The sequence below is a fragment of the Mus caroli genome, chromosome 10 (assembly GCF_900094665.2).
Source record: "Mus caroli chromosome 10, CAROLI_EIJ_v1.1, whole genome shotgun sequence".
Lineage (NCBI taxonomy): Eukaryota > Metazoa > Chordata > Mammalia > Rodentia > Muridae > Mus > Mus caroli.
Window position 1 is genome coordinate 64,265,866 of NC_034579.1, and position 21,990 is coordinate 64,287,855.

A 21,990-nucleotide genomic window follows, 5' to 3' on the forward strand; every position below is an offset into this window, starting at 1 on the left:
ACTTAAGGTAAAGTTAATTAGGGAGAGGATCTTCTGGGCAGGGTTGAAGCCCAGCTGGTTAAAAGCCCAATGCTGATGGATGGATGGGGCTAATCTCTCACACATCTGTTTCACATCTGTCCAGACTCCTCCACCCCCACCCGCCTCCCCAGGAGGCCAGGTGTGCCTCTAGCTTGAGCTGCTTAATCCCCACCAGGGCATCCCAGGGCACAGGGGACATCATGTGGGGCCATGCTCAGTGGGGAGTGGAGGAGGTGTCCTGTCCTCACCAGCACAGGTCAACTTTCAAAAGGGCTCTCCCAAGAGGGAAAGAGGAAATGGGAGAAGACAGTGGATTATGGGTGCACCTCAGCGCAGCACTCTAGTTGCCTGCGTGGAATATTCCACGAGTTGTTCGCATAAAGGGACAAAACGATTGTTTTCTGGCGTAGGCCTTGAAAGATGAAATAAGAGGGGCTCAATGATGGGTGTTTGGTTGGTTGGTTATCCTGAAACACCAGAAAATAACTTGTGTCCTGCAGAGAGTTTTGTGTGGAAGAGGGCTCTTCCCCTGATGGACCTTCATCCATGCGGAGCCCACACACTGCCTGAGCTTCATAAGTGACTCCAGAGGGTTTAGGTGATGGATGAGCTTGAGAAGAGCTGGCTAGATGCTTTCAGTGTCTTTGTTAGCAGAGAGCACATGACGCACATAGGTGGCCACAGTCAGCACTGGGTACCACTGTGAAGGCCTGTGTCTCTTGGAAAAAATACCAACTCTTACCTCCTTGAGCCTTGAACACAAGGAGCTGGTCATGGCATGGAGCTGTTTGAGGCCCTCAGAGGAGAGGCTGGGAGCTTCTCCTTATGTATTCCAAGTTCTCAGTGTGCACTCTGCTGCTTAACCAGGTTGCAGTGTAAGGTTTGGGGCCCCAAGTGCACCCTGAGTGAGTGCTGTGTAGTGTAGTGTCACCACTAATGACAATGGGGGAACGCTACACTCGGTAGTGTCTCAACTTTCCCTCTCTTGTGAGCTCTGTTTGTGGTGACTTTTAATAATCGTTTATTTATTCATGTTATTTATCTGCGGCGTGCTGAGTGGAAAAACCACGGCCTTCAGCATTCCAGGCAAGGACTCTTCTCCCGAGTGTGACAAAGTCGGCTCCTTTTTATTTAATTCTTTGTATATTTTATGTAATTCTTTGTACATATGTGTGTGGGTGTTGATGTGTTCTTGTGCGGGAACTTGTGTGTCTGTGGGCACAGAGGTGGCTGTTGGGATGCTCTTCCTGTGTTGCTCTCCACTTTGAGACAGGGTCTCACAGACAGCTCACCAGTTGGCTAGACTCATGCAAGCCCTAGCGCCATACCCTGTCTGTGTCTTACGTGGACTTGGCTGTGCTAACAAGTTTTATGTCAGCTTGGCACAAGCTAGTGTCCTGTGTGAAGAGGGAACTTGAATTGAGGGAATAGCTCTACCAGATTGTCCTGTGGCCTGTGGTAGATTTTCTTGGTTGATGCTGGAGGGCCTAGCCCATTGTGGGTGGTGCCATTCCTGGGCTGGTGGTCCTTGGTTCTATAAGAAAGCAGGCTGAGCAAGCCACAGGGAGCAAGCCAGTGAACAGCACCCCTCCATGGCCTCTGCATCAGCTCCAGCCTCCAGGTTCCCTGCTTTGAGTTCCTCCCTGACTTCCCTGGATGACGGACCACAAGCAGTCAAAGGAAATAACCCTTTCCTCCCCCACACTGCTTATGGTCACGATGTTTTATCAGAGCCATTGAAACCTTAACTAAGACAGTGGGGCTCTAAAGTTAGGTCCTTATGACTGAGGCAAGCTCTTCAACCAACTGTAGGTTGAATAAACTGTCACTTGAAGGGGGAAGGAACACATTAAAACTTATAGAATTCTTGCCAACATTTTCCCACTTCCGAATCTTTTCTTTTAAATGTATGTGAGTTTGTGTGTGTGTGTGTATGTATACCGTGTGTGCAGTCCTCACAGACGTCAGAAAGGGGGTTGGGTTCCCTGGAGTTGGGGTTACAGATGGTTGTGAGCTGCCAAGTGAATGCTGGGAGCTGAATGCTGGTCCCCTGGAAGAGTAGCCAGTGCTCTTAACCACTGAGCCACCTCGACAGCCTCTTGTGGATTAGAGAGATGCGAAGGGTGGGATTTTGCATGCAGCCTCATTTACATTTGGGGTGTGTGTGTGTGTGTGTGTGTGTATGTATGTGTATGTGTGTGTGTGTGTGTGTGTATTCTCTCCTACCATGTGAGGGGCCAGCTTGTTGAATCCTCACTGTAATTCTGCAGATCAGTCCCTCTTATACTCTTTGCTATGAACCACAAGTAGATGAACCAAGGTTTCATTATTTGACGGTGTGTGTGGGTGGGTGTCTTAGGCTTTTCAGATGATGCCAGGGTTTGAACTTGGGTCTGGTTTCCAACGGAGCGCACAAGGTGACAGCCGGCAAGAGGGTAGTATGTTAACTTAGGGGCGGTTTCGTCTTCCTCTGGTTGTAAGCATAGGGCTGCCCCATTCATAGCAAGTTCCCCAGGATGCTTGGCCTAGGGGATGTTTGTCAAGGCAGGGGACTCTGGGGAAAGCAGTCAGAGCAGAGAGGGTTGTCTACACTGTCGGAGGCTTGTCCTGCCGTCTGTCTGTTTCCACTTTCCAGCCCTGCACTCGGTTATTCCATTCCCACACCGTGTCTTTGGTTCCCATCCCAGGCCGGAGTCAGTTTCTACTACTGTGCTTCTGTTACAGCCGCTGCTTAAAAATAGTCCGATGAGTGTAGGGCAAGGAGCCCCCCCCAGCCCCTGGCCCCCAACAAAGTTTGAGTAACTGTTGTGTGTCTGGCAACTGTTCCTTTACGTATCGTCACGCTTGATCTGGACCAGTGCTTCAACCTTCCTAACGCTTCGACCCCTTAAAAACAGTTCCTCATGTTGTGGCGATCTTCTGTCGCTGCTTCATAACTCATTTTACTATTGTTATGAATCCTAATTAAGTAGCTGATATGTGACCCCCTTTGGAGTCGTGACTCACAGGTTGAAGGAGGGCAGTTGTTATCCAAGACAGGAAGGAGAAACAATTTAAGTGAGGAGAGGGATAGGTGTTTCCTCCCCCCTCCCCCCACCCAGCTAAAACACACATGCCTTGGGATGAATGGATCTTGGGAGGAGAGAGGGGAGCCGGTGGGTGCTTCTGTGTGGACTCTGCCCTGCCCCTTGAGGAGATAGGAAGAGAGAGAAGGCAGTTAAAGGTAAGGGCATCCCGACTTTGAGATACTCACCTCAGGGTACACAGTGCTGTCTCCTCTCACTTGTACCTGGACACTTCTCACCATACAGGTGTACGATCTCCCAGTCATGAGTATAAGGACATTTTGACTCTTCAGAGATTGCACTCTGTGCTGGGACAGGCCCTTGCATGGTGACCTGCTTGGGAAGACCCTGCTCTTGTGAAGGACCATAGCTATTCAACACGGTGTGTATGTGGGGGGGTTAATTTGGGCAGCACTGGTATGCTGTGCAAACCTTTGAGGGGAGCATGGTGTAGTTACTGTGAAGTGCACAAGATTCCCACAGATGAATTGGATGGTGTGGTGAATTTAGAAAGGAAACGTTAGGCGCCCGTCCTGATGCTGGCTCTCTGGTAGAGCGGTGGGCTCTCTGGAATCCTGATGCTGGCTCCTGGGATCCTGATGCTGGCTTTCTGGGATCCAGGTCAGGATAGCAGCTATCAGCATACTCTCTGCCATCAGATCAGACCCCCGGTGGTCTTTCTGACTCCTCCTAGTAAACATTCCTTTTATGTCCAGACTTCACATGGTTGGGATTACACAAAGTATTTGCGCATTTGGCTTCTTTAAATCCTAGTTTTGTTACGAGTATTCAACAACATCCATGCTGGCGACAGGCTGGGCATTTCTTACTGCTGGAGGATATTTCACTCCATGTCTACCTGTCAGGTTTCAGTTTTAGTTTCTTCCATTTGGATTCTGAAGGCCCTGCACTCACCATGTGTCCCCTGCTCTGTCCTGTCCTCAGTGTGGATTTTAAGACATCATCTCAGCCCAGTGCAGATGCTTAGAGTACATTTCAAAAACATTCCTGCACTGGCTAATTCTCCAAATTGACTGTAGAAAAAAAAATGATATTTTAAAAACTAAGAGAGGAGCTTGGATGCCAGAAACCTCAGGCCAGGGAGCACCTCGCCTCAGCTCAGTTTCTTTGGGCTTCTGCTTCCCTGACACTAGGAAATGAGATGCAGAAGCCAGGCTTGCATTAGCCCTTGGGGCTACGCTGTTCCAGGAGCCCTGGGCAAGCCTGCTTTCAGAGCAGCTCCATCCCTTTCCACCCCCAGAGTTGAAGGGCTCTTTCTGTTCCTTCTGGAAAATAAAGTGAACACGTACCTTCCAACTATGGACTATGGAAAGACAGGGCTGTTCTGTTCAGCTTCTCTGATGTATGTGTGGCCTTTGACCCTATTCCAGGCTTCCAGTAGGTGAACTTTGGTGGGCAACACCCTAGTGCCACTTCTGTTTAGGTGTTGATTTAAAGAACAGAAATCAAAACATAAATCTTTGCCCTGCACAGGCATGGGACTATGTGCAGGCATGGGTGGGGCTATGTGCAGGCATGGGTGGGGCTATGGGCGGGGCTCTATGAAAGCATAGATGGGGCTATGTGCAGGCATGGGTGAGGCTTGGGTCTCAAAGAATGGCTGAAGAATGCAGACATGGAAAGACAGCTCAGGAGCAGGAGCCAGTGGCAGGTCTGGTAGACAGAAATTTGCTGTGTTTCCGTGGGGCTCTCTTTTTCTCTCTGTTGCCTCAATCTCTCTCCGGCAGTAGTATTAGAGACCTGGGGACTTAGAAAGGTGCAGGGCTGTGTTTCTTCGAAGCACGCAACACTTGAGCTTTGGGGGTGGTGAGAGAGAGGGTACACCTTCTCTGTTTCATGGACTCTTGCTTTCACCACCTACAAAGAACGCAGAGTAAACCACTGAGGGATGCCTGTACCTCCTGCCGTAAACCAGGAGAGGTTACAAACGAAATAAGATACAGTGGCCTACATTAAAGAAGATTTTTCCGCACACCTCGAATGTTGTATGGAGTGCACGCTGTTTGTTGTTTGTCTGTGCTTATGCTTAACTGGGCATTGGGTGTTCTGCCTGGCAGTTCTGAGCCCTGCCGCTGCTTCCCATCCTCAGTCTGCTCTTCAGACCTTGGGCCATCTCACCTCTCTGGGTTTGTGGACTTCACTTACGGAAGGAAGCTCTCAGGCCCTGTCTGTGTTACTTGTGTTCCCTGGCTTTCAGTGACTCTGAGTTTGCCTCTTGGCCTGTTTTCTTTCTTTTCCCTCCCTTTTGGACCAGGAGGCGGCCCCACCCAGTGAGCTTTCCCCGCTGGGTTCTGAGACTTCTGATGGGCACAGTGCCTCTTGTCCTCACTTTGCCTTTCTGCCATTGGCTTCCTCTCTTCCATGTCTGGCTCACTGTCTGGTATCTCTCTCTTAGCCACATGTCCGTGTGTCCTTCCCCCGCCCTCAACTGTGGCTTTCTTTTTCTCTAGAGCTTGTTTAGGAAGACTTGGTCTCTCTCCATGAGGGAATATACCCTTAGGATCTCAGCTTTTTTTCTCAGGGTGCTGGAAGAAGGGCAGGCCTCAGGTCTACTTGTACTGCGACCCTGACAGCCTTTGAGTCTGAGACGCTTGATAGAGGATGCAGAGAGAAAGGAAGGCAACCAGTGTGTTCTGTTTGAAACGAAATTGTGGGACATGGTTGCTACAGCTTTGGTGACAAAGAACTTATATGGAGATGTTCCTGGTTATTGTGTGACCAGGATTTGACGGGCCTGGCTAGGAGCCTTTTTTGCTGTTTTTGCTGTTTTATTTATTTTATGTAATTTATATGAGTACACTGTAGCTGTCTTCTGACACACCAAGAGGGCATTGGATCCCATTACAGATGGTTGTGAGCCACCATGTGGTTGCGGGGAGTTAAACTCAGGACCTCTAGATGAGCAGTCAGTTTTTAGCCCCTGAGCCACCTCTTACTTGTTTTAATTCAAGTGTTTTTCTGTGTAGCCTTGGCTGTCCTAGAACTAGCTCTGTAGACCAGGCTGGCCTCGAACTTGCAGAGATCTCCCTGCCTCTGCCTCCTGAGTGCTGGGATTAAGGGCGTGTGCTGCCACCACTGCCCATTTGGAGCCTTTGTTCTTAAGCACTTTTATGTTGCCATGACTACCGGGTTGCCGTGGCTACCTGCCTATGAGATGGCCTATGAGCGTCCTCCTTGGTGCTAAGCACATAAAGGGAAAGGTTCTGTTGTTAATACTTTTTTTAAAAAATGAATCCAGGTGCTTGCCTTATAGGTCGGACAGTGAATCCTTATAGATAAATATTTCTTTAACCTTTCTGTTCCTTAAGCATGCTTGTAAACGTGTTGGTGTCTCGAGGCCTTCCTGTTTAGCTTTTATGGGTGATGAGATGCTTAAGAGTCTATTTAACTGGACAGTTTTTGGACTCCTGGGAGGTGTTAGCAGTGAGGTTTGAGATGCCCTTCTTGGAACCAAGTCAGGGAACGAGCCACAAGCAGGCGCCCCGCTTATCCACTGACCTTGTGACATCAGTGAAGGTGGCGTCGGGTTGTTGGTGGAACAGATAGGGACGGTGTGATTACCAGGGTGCAACAGGTTGGTCATCTCATTTAGGATTCACCACAGGCATGAGATCCTGGGATTCGGCCATCCAAATGACTCGGGTGTGGGGCAGTGAGGCAGCCCAGGGATGGCAGGGTCAGGATCCCCAAGCTTTCTCTGAAGGATGCAGGAGGCAGCTCCTTTTTTGTAGCCTATGAGTTCCTGTCACCCAGAAGAGAATGCATCCGCAGTGGGTAGCCTGGGGAAGGTAGAGGAAAGAGACACAGCCTGGATTTCCCCCTCCCACCTCTATTATTGACTCACACCTTAGAGCACAGTTGTAGCTTAGGTGACTTTGGGAATGTGTTAGCACAGCCTGCAGACCTCCCCTACCTTATGGACCAGAGAAGGCAGTGGAACCTTTTGGGGCTGCTGGTTCAGACCTAACGAAATGAAGGGAAGATGGACTTGGCTGGGTTTGCCCTGGGCCATGACTGAATGTTCTGCAGATTTCGAGACTATGAAAAGACTTAAAGACTCTTCTCTCAAGAGGTTAGAATGGGGCGGGGGCTGGGGGGCGTTCCAAGGAGGCAACAGTGAAGACAAGCCTTGGGATCCTGCACAGCCCCGGACCCCAGACGGCAGGGTCGGGGGCCAGACTTGTTCCTGTCTTGTTTGTCCTTTAGGACCTTGTGATGGAATGCTTCCTCTTAGGTTCACATGGTCACTCCTGGCTGCTGTGGATCTTCTCAGGGGATGCTTGTGGGAGACTCTTCACATGGATGTCTCGCAAGCCAGCCGCATCTGAAGCACATGACATTTAACTTATACGGAGTGGCTTCCGATGCCCAGGCAACACTGTGGGGAAGTTCATAGACAAGCGTAGTGATACTTCCAATAAGCTCTGTGGTCCTCCATGTGCCAGTGACCTGGAAAGATGGCTGCCCAGCCCAGTGCCCTTTAGGGACTTGTCTACCAGTCCTCATGTCAGATGCTTGACCACATTGTTAAGATACATACAGCCCTCGGATTCACCTACTATGAAATTAGTTCCTGTGATACTAATTTTAATCATGTGTAGGTGTGTGTGTGTGTGTGTGTTCATGTTCAGATATTCAAGAAGGACAGAAGTGTCAGATCCTCTGCACTAGAGTTATAGGCAGTTGTGACCCACTGGGCTGGGAACTGTACAAGAAAAGCAGTACACATTTAAAAAAAAAGATTTATTTATTTAATGTGTATGAGTGCTCTATCTGCATGTATACCTGCATGCCTGAAGAGGACATCAGATTTCATTACAGATGGTTGTGAGTCACCGTGTGGTTGCTGGGAATTGAACTCAGGACCTCTGGAAGAGCAGCCAGCGCTCTTAACGTTTGAGCCATCTCTCCAGCCCCAGCAGTATGCATTCTTAACTACTGGGCCATCTCCCCAGCCCTGTAATGGTAATGAATTTTGTACTAAAACTTGTAAATATTTATTTTTACTTCATGTGTGTGAATGTCTTACCTGGAGGATGTCTGCGCACCACCTACCTCTTGCCAGCAGAGGCCGGAAGAGGGTTTTGGATCCCCTGGAAAAGTAGAGTCAGGGGTGGCTGTGAGTTACCAGGTCCTCTCCAAGAGCAGCAAGTCCTCTTAACCACTGAGACCTTTCTCTAACCTTCCATATAGTAAACTCCTTATGGTGAAAGATTTCAAGCATGCCCCAAGATAGTGTGAACTGCAGACTCCCAGTTTCCTAAGGACTAATGGATACATGGCCAGCCTTGTAGGAAATGTATGTTTGGAGGTCAAGAAGCACAGGCATTTCTGGGACCCTGTGTATTGTCCTTTTCTCTCTGCTCTGACTTGTCACCTCTGTGTGCTGAGGCACTTGGCCCTTGCTCTCCTCTCCTTTCTCCCCCGGAGCTGTTGACAACAGGTTCAGGGGCCTTTTGCCCGATGCCCTGGTTTCTGATAGCCATCCCCCAAGCATCCAAGACATTGCTAGTTCAGCCCTCAGTTAGTCTGCCAGCTGGCAGCCCAGCACACAGTAGTAAGTCTTGGAGGCACCTTACGGGTGGAGCAGGCATCTTGCCTTCTGGAGCTCTCTCCACTTAAGGGCGTCTGAAGTTGGCATCTTGCATGGTCCCTTGGGAGCTTTTAGCTGAACAATGTGTGACAGGTATCCCGAGGTTGGTTACCTGTGGCTCCCAGGAAGTCTGGCAGGGTGTTCGAAACTTCCGAGGTGCTGAGGAGAACCAGACAGGAAGGCTCTGAGCTAGGTAGAAAAGTGAGTCATCCCAGCACAGACTCTCTCCCTGGGAGATCTACAGTGGATGATGTCATCTGAGTACCTCCAGGATGCTGTGGGGGCTCTGGGGTGTCAGATCTAGGGTACGGGGTTAGGGAGTGTGTGGCCATATGAGGTGTAGCCAGCACTTAGACACAGAGGGAGTTGGATTCCAAAATCCTCAACTGCTTCCAAATTGTTTTTTTGTTTTTGTTTTTTATTCTTGTTCTTTTGAGACAGGGTTTTTCTGTGTAGCCTTGGCCATCTTGGAATTTGCTCTATAGACCAGGCAAATGTGAGTTCTCTTGAACTCACAGAGACCTGCCTGCCTCTGCCTCCTGAGTGTTGGGATTAAAGGCATGCGCCACCACTGCCCAGCTCAAAGGACTTTTTAAAAAGTTGCTTGTGTGTGTGTGTGTGACATCTGCATGTTGGTATCATTTGTGGAAGCTTGTCTGTCTGTGATATCTGCCTGTTTACATTGTAGAAGCTTGTCTGTCTGTCTGTCTCTTTCTCTGTGTGACATCTACATGTTTTCATTGTGGAAGCTTGTCTATCTGTGTGTGTGTGTATATGTGTGTGTGTGTGTGTGTGCACATGCTGCCCCATGCTTGTGGTTGACATCTGGAGACCTAAGGTTGATGTCTGGACATTTCTTCAATTCTTCTCCATCTTATTCTTTGAGGCAGGGTCTCTGTTGAACCCAGAGCTCACCAGTTGGTCTAGTCTGGCTGGCCAGTTTTCCCTGAGATTCTGTGTCTCTGCCTTCCAGTCACTGGAATTACTGGTGGGCAGCCTCACTTGCCTGGTGTCTCTGTGGGTTCTGGGATCTGAATTCCAACGCTGTTTCCACCGAGCCATCTTCCCGGCCCCCAAAATTACTTCGGCCCACCTATACAAATGAGAAAAATTTTTTGAAAATGGAAGATAGATTTTCCTCATATAATATATTCTGATGAAGGTTCTCCTTCTCTAGTTCCTTCCAGATTTTCCTTGACTCACTCTATCCACCCAGACCACATCCTTTTTCTTTCTCATCAGAATACTAATAGGTATCTAAAATAATAATAATAATACCAACAATAATAATAAACAATAATATATAACATAAAATAAGATAAAGACAAACACACTGGAATAGGACAAAGCAAACCAATTACCAGGAGAAAAAGAGCCAAAGAAAAAGTACAAGAAACACATAGAGACATACACCTTTGCACATACAGAAATTCCATAAAAACTTAGCACTAGAAACCATACTACATATGCAGATGGCCTGTATGGGACAAAAAGAAGGAGGAGGAAAAAAGGAACCTCAAAGTGGTATGTGACAAGAAACCTCCAAAGTTGCCACTAAGTTCATTTTGCATTTGGCCATCTGCTGCTGGGCATGGGTGTCTGTCCATAAGAGTGGCTTCTACACCTAGTGAGCCACCACTGGAGAGAACTAAGTTGTCTTCTGTGAGTGGTTATCAGTTGGAGAGAGCTTTTGGGTTAGCCATGGGGGTTTGTGTGTCCACTTCCCCTCTTAGTGCTGAGATCCTGTCTGACTTAGATCTGTGCATAGATTGTGTGTGCTTCCATTGTGTGTGTGTGTGTTCTTTTTTTTTTTTTTTTTAAATATTTATTTATTATATGTAAGTACATTGTAGCTGTCTTCAGACACACCAGAAAAGGGTGTCAGATCTCACTACAGATGGTTGTGAGCCACCATGTGGTTGCCGGGAACTGAACTCAGGACCTTCGGAAGAGCAGTCAGTGCTCTTCTTAACCGCTGAGCCATCTCTCCAGCCCGTGTGTGTGTTCTTAACATGCATCTCTCGGTCCTGCTGTTTCCCTGGTGTCCTCCATCCCCTCTGGCTCTTAAAATCCTTCTGCCGCCTCTTCTTCAGGGTTCCCTGAGCTCTGAAGGGAGTGATTTGATGGAGACATCCCTTTTAGAACTACATGGTCCAAGGTGTCTCACTCTCTGCACATCGTCCAGTTGTAGGTCTCTGTATTTATTCAACCTACTGCAGGAGGGAGCTTCTCTGATGATGGGCAAGCAAGGCAGTGTCCTATGAGTATCAGAATGCCGACAGGAATCATTTTGTTGCTATATTGCTTTAGTATTTGGATTTCCACAGGACCTTGGCCTATCCTGTCTTAGGTTCTTGGGTGCCTGAGCAGTACTGGGGATAAGCTCCCTCTCATAGAGGGGGCCTGAAGTCCAATCAGACAGCGGTTGGTTGCTCCACAAGCTCGTTGCCACCATTGTACCCGCGTGTCTTGTAGGCAGGTCACCGTTGTAGGTGGAAGGCTTCGTAGCTGGGCTGCTGTTTATGGTTCTCCTGATGGCCTGCCATGAGCACTGGTCCGTAGGGGTGAAGTCTGTAGGCATCAGCTCAGCTTCTCTGTTGTGAGCTGTGTAGGTGTTGTCTTCAGAAGTAACCCTTTATCATTAGTCTGAGGAGGGCAACTGAACATTTTGGCAGTGACCTGGGTTATTTGGGGGTTTCCATGGGGTTCCTAGCAACACAGACGTAACCCATTCCTGGAACTGGAAGTATCATTTCATGACAAGAGATCTAGTTGGGGCTTTCTCTCCCCTGTTATTTGTTTAGATTTCTTGTGTGTGTGTGTGTGTGTGTGTGTGTGTGTATGTTTTAGGAAGCTGCTTCTGTATTAGGTACTGTGCTGTTTCCCTACAACCCCACAAACAGCCCTTAGTTTTAGCTCTCCCTCCCTGTATTCCTTCCCTTGCTCCACCCCTCCTCCTGTACCATTCTCTGACACACACACACACACACACACACACACACACACGGTCCTTCTGTAACAATCTATTCTAGTCCCTTTCTAAGGATATTGATTCCACTTGCCCCCGTCCCATATTTTACACTTAACTGCCTTGGTAAAACTGATCTAAGCCTATTTATTGAATAGCTAACAACTAACATTCTCATGTAAGTGGATACATACCGTATTTGTCCTTTTGGGTCTAGATTACCTCAGTAATTTTTTTTTTCCTAGTTCCATCTATTTACCTGTGCTTTATTTCAGGACTTCATTTCTTTTAAAAGCTGAGTAATACTCCAATTTGTGTATGTGTGTGTGTATGTATTATATTATGTTACATATATACTCACACACACACACACACACACATATATATAATATATTTTTTTAATCTACTCTTCTGTTGATGGGCGTCTAGGCTGTTTGTAGTTTCTGGCTTTTATGAGTAGAGCCCCGGTGGGCTAGACTCTCTGTAGTAGGGCGAAGGGTCCTTTGGATCCACCCTGGGGAGTGGTCTAGCTGGATCTCGATGTTTATGTATCTCTAGCTCCCTAGGGAGCTGACCCCCTTATTCCATAGGGGATGTAAACCCCTGCCCTCCACCAGCGATGGACGAGTGTTCCCCTACTCCCCATCCTTAGCAGCATGAGCTGCCTGTCACTTGTTCTATTGATCTTGGCCATTCTGACTGGTGTAGCGTGAAATCTCCAAGTTCTGATCCGATTTACGTCTACCTGATGGACTAAGGTTGTCCAGCATTTCCTTAAGTGCTTCTCGGTGTTTGATCTTCTGAGAGCTCTGTCTAGATCCAGTGCCCCATTTTTTCAATCAAATGAATGATTTGTTCTCTTGATGTCCAGTGTTTTTGAGTTTGTTGTTTTGGCTCTTAGCCCTTCATTGATTGTGTAGTTGGTAGACTGTTTCCCTGAGCAGCAGGCTACCACTCCGTCCAAACGATGGTGCCCTGTGCTATGTAGAAGCTTTCCAGCTGCAGGAGGTCTCATTTGTTGTTCCTGGTTGTTGGTAGTGCCTGTGCTGCCAGTGTTGTGTTTGAGAAGTGCTTCCTGTGCCAGTAAGTTCAAGGCTATTCCCTGTGCTCCCTCTGTCAGGCTCTGTGTATCTTGTCTTACGTTGAGCTCTTTGATCCGTTAGGAGTTGAGTTTTGTGCAGGGTGAAAAGTGTAGCTCTGTTTGAATTCTTCTATGTAGTCGTCCAGTGTGACCAGCACCAGTCATTAAAGATGCTGTTTTTGTACACACACACACACACACACACACACGTGTATTTTTGGCTTTATAAAATATCAGATGTCCATAGGTGGGTGGACTAATGTCTGATTTGTCAATTTGATCAACAGGTCTTCTATTGATCAGTGCATCTGGGTTTTTTGTACCAATGCAATGCTGTTTTTATTTCTATTGCTCTGTAATAATATCTGAGGTCAGGGCTGGTGATATCTATCTGTCTGTCTGTCTATCTACCTATCTACCAGTTCTTTTATTATTCAAGGTTTTATGTGTCTTAGATCTTCTTTGTCTCCATATGAAGTTGAAAATGAAAATTATCCTTTCAAGTTCTGTGAGGAATTGTGTTTTGGGTATCGAGTTGAATCTGGAGATTGCTTTCTGGAGGAAGGCCATTTTACGATATTAATTCTATTGATCATGAGCATGGGAGATCTTTCCATCTTCTGATAACTGTCTTCAATTTGATGTCCTAACATTTTTATTATGGAAGACTTTTTCACTTGCTTGGTTAGAGTTACCCCAAGAGATTTTTAAATCTTTTTGAGGCAATTGTGAATGGTATTGTCTGCCTGATTTCTTTCCTAACTTCATCCGTCAATTGTATTTAGGAGGGCTACTCATTTTTGCGTCAATTTTAGTATCCAGAAACTTTGCTGGAAGTGTTTATTCGCTGTGGGATGTTCCTGGTAGAATTTTTAGGGTCACTTATGTCTACTCTCATATCTAGCTACAAATATACTTTGACTTCCTCCCTGCCTGATTGTCCCCTTTGGTCTGCATTTGTCTTACTTCTCTAGCTAAAATTTTGAGTGCTCTATTGAATAGGTATGGAGAGAGTGAAGCAGCTCGTCTTGTTCCTGACTTCAGTGGAACAGTCAGCTGTTTGCACTTGGAGTTTCTCTCTGTTTAAGTTGATGTTGTCTGTAGCCTTGCTATAAATCTCCTTTATTATGTTGAGGATATCCTCAGTCTCTGCAGGAATGCGTTCATTCTGTGGCATTTTCTCTGTAGTCGTACTTTGTGTTTCTTGTAAGACCCTGGCTTGGGACAGACAACAACCCACTGCCGGTGGACGATGTGCTGTGATGTTTGCATTAGGCCCCTTTATGTAGTGTTTTGTTTTTGTTTTTGATTCCGCCCAGGTGCTTATTTAATCTCTGGTTTAACTGGCATCCTTTCTTTATCCTGGGCAGTTTCAGGTTGTTTATCTGGTGAAGTGAATTCGCTCTGGAGTATTTTCAATGACTCCTCCTTACCGTGGCCTTTAAGCATTGGACCAGCCACATTCTCGTCTTCCACAGTAACTGCCCTTTGTTCACCTCGCAGGCGCTGTCTTCCTGCAGCTGCTCTGTGTGTCAGGGCTTGGGGGACAGGTTTTTTCTTTTCTTATTTTCCTTTTAGGGTTTACATTCTCTAAGAAAGGCAGATACCAGACAGCTGACTTTTAGATGGTGATAAGCCTCCTGGGAGGACGTGACTGGACTGAGCTCTCGGCTTGTCCCTGAAGCGACACCACACTCTGTCATCATCTGTAACTAGTTTGAATAGCAAAAAAAGCTAGGCACGCAGAGAGCTGGTCAGAGGCTGTTCTGGGGCAAGGGGACATACGTGGATATATCCTGAGATTGTCAGAAGCTTGGCACTTTAGGGAAGTGAGAGATGAGTGTGTGTAGGTGCAATCAAGATGTGGCTAAGGAGATCTGGATGCAAGTGGGGCCAGGTTCGACCTAATTCTGCAACTAATTCAGAAAGTAGTGTTGGCCTGAGTGCCTTTCAAGTTGGGAGTTGGTCTTCATTTATTCATTGATTTCTTTTCTCAGGCTCTACACAACTTTCGCTTGAACAGATTAAGAGCAGGTACTCCCATTTTTGTTTTTGAGACATGGTTTCACTGTGTAGCCATGGCTGTCCTTGAACTTGTTCTGTAGACCAGGCTGGCCTCGAATTCACTGAGATCCACCGTCCTCTGCCTCCCGAGTGCTGGGCTTAAAGGTGTACGCCACCACAGCCTCCTGGCTCTTTTTTTAGTTTTTAATTAGGATATGTTTGTGCTGGTCGTCTTCCTGCTCTCAAATCCAGATGTGGCAGGAAGGTGCAGTGGCATGAAGCAGAGTGTGGTCAAGTGTGAAGATAGAAGCCAAGGCGGAGGAGGGAGGACTGCTGTAGGTGCAGCCCAAATGGCTGTCCCCCTGCTTCCTGAAGTTCATTCTCTGGCATTTCTAAGCAGAAGGGCAAGCAGCCGTTCTTTCTTTGTGTGTGTACAGTCAGAGGAGCGTACCCTCCCCTAAGCGCCGTGTTAGCCCCCAGCTGTGGTTGGTATCTGAGGCTTTCCTGGCTGACTCTTCACCCAACTCCAGGGTTTGAATGTTCTGACGAGGGAAGAGCCCTTCTCTGCAGCCCGGATGATTCAGGGGCCAGGCTTTCCTTATCTGGTGGAGCCTCTCTCGGTGCAGTATAATTTCTAGGATGACTCAGAGCAACACTTTGAATTTTGGCCAGCACATTAGGGTTGGAAAGGAAGCCCCGGAGAGAAAGTCAGCTTGCCAGAACTGGGGCGAAGGTGGGTTAGAGGCTGGGGCCGGAGAGTAGGTGAGGGCAAGCAGGGAGAAGCAGCTCATAAATGATGGAGAGAATGACCTCGTGATAGCTCAGTCACCTAGGGAGGGACACGGTTAAGAATTGGGTGTCCGTGGATGGCGTACCTCTCTGCAGAGGTCACCAGCAGAGAGAGTCTGTAAGTATGACGTGTGTGTGTGTTTCCCTGACATGCCAGTGGATTGCTCTGTGCATCGGAGGCTTGGGTCTGTAGGTGGAGACGAGCAGATTAATGTCCTGGCGGCTTTCCATGATGCATCCCGTGTTTCTTTGATAATGCCATCTTCTCATTAAATATGATTTACTGCTTACTTCTGTCCCCACACCGAGTCGTGTGCTATTACTCGCTCTGCACTGGCAGAATGACACATCCGCTTCCGTAATAGATAATGCTGGGGCCACGTCATAAGTACACAACGTAGATAGTTTTTGTATTGTAGGACAGGTTTACATAGTGAAGGGCTGCTGCATCTCAGTGTGATGAGACCAGATCAAAACCAAGGATAGGCTCCCCAACATTGTCACATTTCCATTGTTCTTAATCTTGGACTTTTATTTTTTTAAGATAAATTTTATGCAGATAGAAGTGTCCCCCATGTCCTTTAAAAAAGATATTCATGAATGTGCGCACACTGTATCCGTTGCCCCCCCCCCCCCCCACTTAAAGAACACCGAGGTTATCCTTCCGCTGGGCAAAGTGCTGCTTTCGTGTGTCTCTGGGAAGGTCAGCTCTGTAAGGAGCACATCGTCTATTGTATGCAGTCTGCTGCGACCCACAGATACAGTCACAGACTCATTCCCTTAACGTCATGTCATGGATCAACAGTGATGGTCTCTGGTGCCTGTGGAGCAGCTTGGAGTGGAATTGCCGGTTCCGAGAGCGTGTGAGTGTGAGATCTGTGTGTGTGCGACTGTGTGGTGCATGAGTGATGTGTGAATATGTGTTTGTATATGTATGTTTTGTGTGTGTGTGTGTGTGGTGTATGTGTGGTGTTTGTGTATGTCTGAAAGATGTGTAAGTATGTGTTTGTATGTACGTGGTGTGTTTGTACATGGTTTGTATATGTTTGAGTGATGTGTGCCTGTGTGTGTTTGTAGTGTGTGTTTGTGTGGAATATGTGTGGTGTGTGTGTGGTATGTGTGGTGTGTGTGTGTGTGTGTGTGTGTGACTAGCTGGGCCAAAGCTTTCAGATGGTTCTCCTGTATATATCTTCATTATCTTGTGCTGGGATTACTGATTTAAGATTCCCTACATTTGTTGGTATGTGTGTATGTGTTCCAAGGATTATGCTTAGATCATGAGGCTTGCATGACAATTTTTATACACCAAGCCATCTCTTCTGCAGGCCCTGTCTCCCCTCCCCTTCCTTCCCTCCCCTCCCCTCCCCTCCTTATAGGAAGAAACATCTTGATTCCTTTGAGTTTGGCTTTTACTTAGAAAAACTACTGTGTTGCTTCCATTTGCACCCCTGCACCTTTCCCCCAGAATTTACTCTACTCCTTAAATAATATAAAAACAGAGACCGATAATGTGCTTTTTCATCACCAAACACTCTTCTCAGTAAGAAAGTGCACATTTGTAAGTACTAGGAGTTAGAAACCATTGAAGGCACATTTTAAATACCTGTTCATAGTAGTTTTCTCTGAATTAAAAAAAAAATATATATATACCTCAGAAGAAGGCTTAAAATCTCAGGGGGTAAACAACTCCCAAATCCGAGGAAGTCCCTGAAACTTTCTAGATTCCCAAGGCCCCTCCTTCTCTTGGGTTATACAACACTAAGGATGGGTGAGGAAGAGCCTTATCAGTCTGTTCAGCTGCCTGTACATTGTGCACTTTGTAATGTGATCCTCCATTAGTGGGCATCCCAGTGTGGGGTAGTGGTCTTTGAAAAATCCTAAAACTGTTGGGAACTTTCCTCAGAGTTTGGGACTTCATTTTTAATATGAAGGGTTTTAAATTCTGGCTGGCCACTGAACTTTCATCTGGTGTGTACTGTGTCAAGAGTTTCTTAAAACAGGCCCTGCCCTAACCAGTGTCTGTTCACACGAAACCAATCTTAGCTCTTTGTTCCCAAATATGTTAGGCAGTTTTAGAGAAAAGTGCATTTGTTCATTAACTATAAAGTCGGTTGAGTCTGTGCCAGTTTGTGTAACTCAAGCCAAACAAGGAATACAAGTTTTTAACATTACTGTTCAGTTGGGTAGGATTTACAGTTTGAGCAAATTTGTAGTAAGACTTTCTATTTACTCAGCCTAAATAGGGCATAGACAATAGACCAAAGATATGACTCCACTGAAGTTCAGCTTGTGACCCAGTTAGTAACTGGGATAATTTATAGGAGTATGTGTGAGCTACTTGTGCATGGATGACTCAAATGCAGCTGCGTCCCTAAAAGGTCATAGTCTGGGAGCTGACTCACAGAAGCTAAACTCCTGGAACGAACACTCTGTATAATGTATAGGCAGCAGGACAGGTTGGAGAATCTCTTCCTCACCCACCTTTACTGTTGTATAACCTGAGAGAAGGAGGGGCCTTGTGAGTCTGGTAAGTTTCAGGGAGTTCCTGGGATTTGTGAGTTGTTTACCTCCTGAGACTTAAGCCTTCCTCTCGGATGTGTTGTTTTAAGTCAGAAGAAATTACTACAAAAGGGTGCTTAAAATGTGCCTTTCTTTCTCTCAGTTACTATTGAAATAAAAACCCAGTTAAAACCTAGACAAAGTAGTCCGTGTGAATGCCCTCGTACACTCCACCTGAATTCACAGATGTTTATCAGCAACTATTCCCAAAGGGTACCCCACTCTGCACCCCTCTCCTTATCCCTTTGCTTAACCATCTGAAAATAGGACTCCGATTTCATATTGTTTAATTCCTGCATCTTTAGTGGCATTGGCCACCCCCACCCCATTGTAATGTCTGTTTTAAGAGAAATTATTTTCCTAGGTCTTTAGTAAAGTTCTTTTAGTTGCTGAGGCAGTAGACTGCTGGTCGGGGGGACATTCAGAACCAAGTTTTCTGTTTGATTAACTTTGTTGATTAACTTCTCAGTAATTTTGATTTTGGGTTTCCTACCTGTAAAAAGAATACTAAACTCCCAAGTTTTCCTTTCCCCAGTTCCTGCTCTCAGAATGACGACTCTGAGACTATTTATTAATAACTGCCTAGGCCATAAGCTTTGGCTCACTCTCTGACTGGCTCATAACTTAAACTATTCAAATTGTTCTGTGTCTACCACTTGGTTAAGTTACTTCTCCTTCCGTCTTGGCTTGCTTCTTCCTTTGCTGCTCCTCAGCAGCTCGCTCTAATCTCTCTTCATTCTATCCTGAGTTCAGCTACCTCCTCCTGTTTCCTTAGCGTTCTCTCCCAGTGTCTACTTTAGTCTCTTACTATTTCCCAGAATCCTCCCACTTCCTATTTCCTGCCACAGCTCATTGGCCATTGCCTTTTTTTATTGACAGGTGATGCTCATATAAGAGATTGTCTCTACACTCAACTCCCACCCCCTGACCATTCATCTCTACTCACCCTTAAAATTACATGTGCATCCAGAGAACTGTCTTGATGTATTTTAGGATGCGTTGGTGTATACATCCTGCCCAGGATGGATCTGAAGCTACAGTAGGCCCCTGCTGACCCCTGAGAGAGGGAAAGTTCAGAGACATGTTACTTTGTCATGTTTCTCAGGGGCAGGCTGGTAGTGTTTCCTTTATCTAAGACCCCGGCACTTTCTTCTGCCTTGAATATGCTGTTTTGATGTTTATCTTAAGACTTACAGGACACATGATACTCCACTTCCTACCTGTTTCTCAGGGAGTACCTGAGCCTTACTTTATTCTTAATAACAATAGCCCCTCCTCTGGCCCCTTTTGAGTATTCTGCTCAGGTCAGCCAGTGGAAACAGTCGACAGGGGGCTTATTTGACTGACACACTGACAGGGAATCTTGGGTGAGTGATATCACTGGCAATTGCTAGTTTACAGTGTAGAGCAGGTGGTGGGTACTGCGGTGTGTGCGTTGTCATCTTGACAGATTCTGGAATGACTAGGGAGACCATCCCTGGCTAGAACTGCAGGGAGTATCTTGACTTGAGTTAATTGATGTGGGTGTTTCTGGACCAGATTGTTTAAAAGCACTGCTTCTTGACTTGCTCACCACGATGGCCTGTACTTTGAACTGTGAGCCGGGAAAGCCCTATTTGCAGGTATCATATGGAGGCGGGGGTGGGGGGTGGGGTGGCAAGGGGCAGGTGGACATTGATCTACTCTCTCCCTGGTTAAAGTAAGAGAGTCATCTCCTCTGTTAGTGTCACCATAGAGTGCCCCTCCCGAGTTACACAGAGGACAATTGTAGAGCTCGTGTGTGTGTGTGTGTGTGTGTGTGTGTGTGTTGAACTATGTGAATGTAAACAGCTATGCTCACTCACAGGGGGAAGGTAACTGAACTCAGAGAGAGGCTCAGAACTGACCAATCAGTGGGAGCACACTGCCTGCAGAGCTTCTGTTAGACAGTGGTCACCCTGTGATTCGATGACTGCTACGTCTGTTTCTTGGCCAAGCGTGTTGCCATGCAGTGGACATCACGTATGAGGTGATGTATTCACAGCTCAGTGCATCTTCAGAGAGTAGATGTAGTTGTATGCTTTGTATCCAGGTCACAGAACAGAGCAGTCCTGGGACCTTGGACACTGCCCTCCTGGCTGTCATGTCTGCCAGAGCGATCACGTTACATAGGATACTCGGTTCCCTGTTCAGTCTTTCTCCCTCAGAATCGTCTGTGTTGTTTCCCTTCACCTGTTTGAGATAAGACCTCAGATCTGTGGCCATCACCGTGGTGAATACATGGTTGGCGCTAATGTTAGCTCTCAGGACCTAGGCTGCCCAGAAGATCTACTTAGATGCCAGGGCTATAAGCGTCTTTAGTGCACTGTTGGTAGTTTTAGAATGTGGAGATGTGGAAAATGTGCTTTATCTGGGATCATCCTCCTGTGCCCTTCAGATCCCGGGCTTCTCTCACTTATGGCTTTAGATGTGCATGCTTTTCCAGTGTGGATTTCTTTATATGGGTGTGTACATGTGTGTGTGTGTGTGTGAAGGTGTGTGTGTGTATGTGGCGTGGCTAGGTTGGCTAGTTAGGATTCCCTCTGGTTTCTGCCTTCCCGGCGCTGGCATGGTTGGTGTCCACTGTACCACGTCAAGATGTTTTTATGTGGATGCCAGTGGTTGAACTTGACAAACCCTTTACAGAATCAGCTATGTGCTCCCACCTCCCAGTACTGATTTCTGATAACACTCAGCCATCTGCTTTCTGGTCCCTCCTCCCGTGCCGCACAGATGCTTATGCATGTAATGGGGTCTTACCTGCGAGCTGCACCCGTGTGGCCTTTCTGATCTCGGGGAGTTCGAAGCCAGTGCGTGGGAATGGTGAGCCTTACCTCGTGATGTGCGGTCCAGCCATCTAAAAGAGGAGGAAGAAGTTAGAAGATGCTTGGGGCGTTTGAGTCAAAGCCCAATGCAATGTAGGGCAACGAGATGAACGAGGGGAGGGGTAAAGGGGTGGGTACTTTTTCTTGAGGGTAGCACATCTGTGTCTTCTGTCTCCTTCCTATGTCATGGCTTCCAAACTTACCTACAGTATGTGTCACTTAACATATTCTGGTGTTTATGACGACTAGGCAGGAGAGAGGGCAGGGTACTAAATATTTAAATAATATCGGCCTCCCTGTTGTCTCTCTTACTCCCCAAGTGTAAGCCCTGGGTTAATCTCATTACCTCAGTTGCCAGTATCAGTATTTTTGCGTGTGTGCAGGCCTCAATAGACCTGTGCCCTTAAATGTCTGTAAATGTGGAGGCTGCAGGTCAACCTTTGATAGCATTTGTCAGGAACCGTCCACCTAATTTTTTTTTGGAGACACTCTCTTGCTGGGACCTGGGGTTTACTGATTAAGCCAGACTGGCTAGCCAGCAAGTCTCATGGAATGGTGAGCTGTCTACTTATTGCAGATAGGCTTTCTTAGGTCGGATATTAAAGAGGACACTATTACTGCTGAGAAAATACTAAAAAAATTTGTTATTACTGTTCTGGGGATCAAACTCAGTGCCACAGATGAGGTGAGCACTCTGCCCGGCCCATTCTGGTAACATTTTTTATTTAAGATTTTTATGTATAAATTATACATACAGCATCTGGCTCCTTTTTGCTGTACAGATTAGAAGCCAAGGTTATTTTGGGTAGCTTCAGTTTTCTCTTCCTTTAATTAACAGATAAAGTTTATGTCACGTGGCGGTTTTAAGTTTGGCGGGACTCGCTGCAAAGAACTTAGAGTCCTTTCAAGATGCCAGAGTGGTGGGGAGTGGATTGAGAGGTCGGTGGGTGTCTTAGTCAGGGTTTCTATTCCTGCACAAACATCATGACCAAGAAGCAAGTTGGGGAGGAAAGGGTTTATTCGGCTTACACTTCCATGCTGCTGTT

General features: G+C 46.8%; 1 protein-coding gene across 3 annotated transcripts in view; it reads left to right on the top strand.

Annotated features, from left to right (window-relative positions):
- Ccdc6 (coiled-coil domain containing 6) overlaps positions 1-21,990 on the top strand; it is a 95,362-nt gene that overhangs the window by 8,571 nt on the left and 64,801 nt on the right. The window contains exon 1 of one of the 3 annotated variants that reach the window (XM_021174833.2): positions 4,707-4,758. The exons of the other annotated variants lie outside the window; for them this stretch is intronic. Within the exon in view, the coding sequence (XP_021030492.1) occupies positions 4,723-4,758 (36 nt within the window). The 5' untranslated portion in view covers positions 4,707-4,722. Of the gene's footprint in view, positions 1-4,706; positions 4,759-21,990 lie in introns of those variants that run through there. 3 annotated transcript variants of the gene reach the window in all.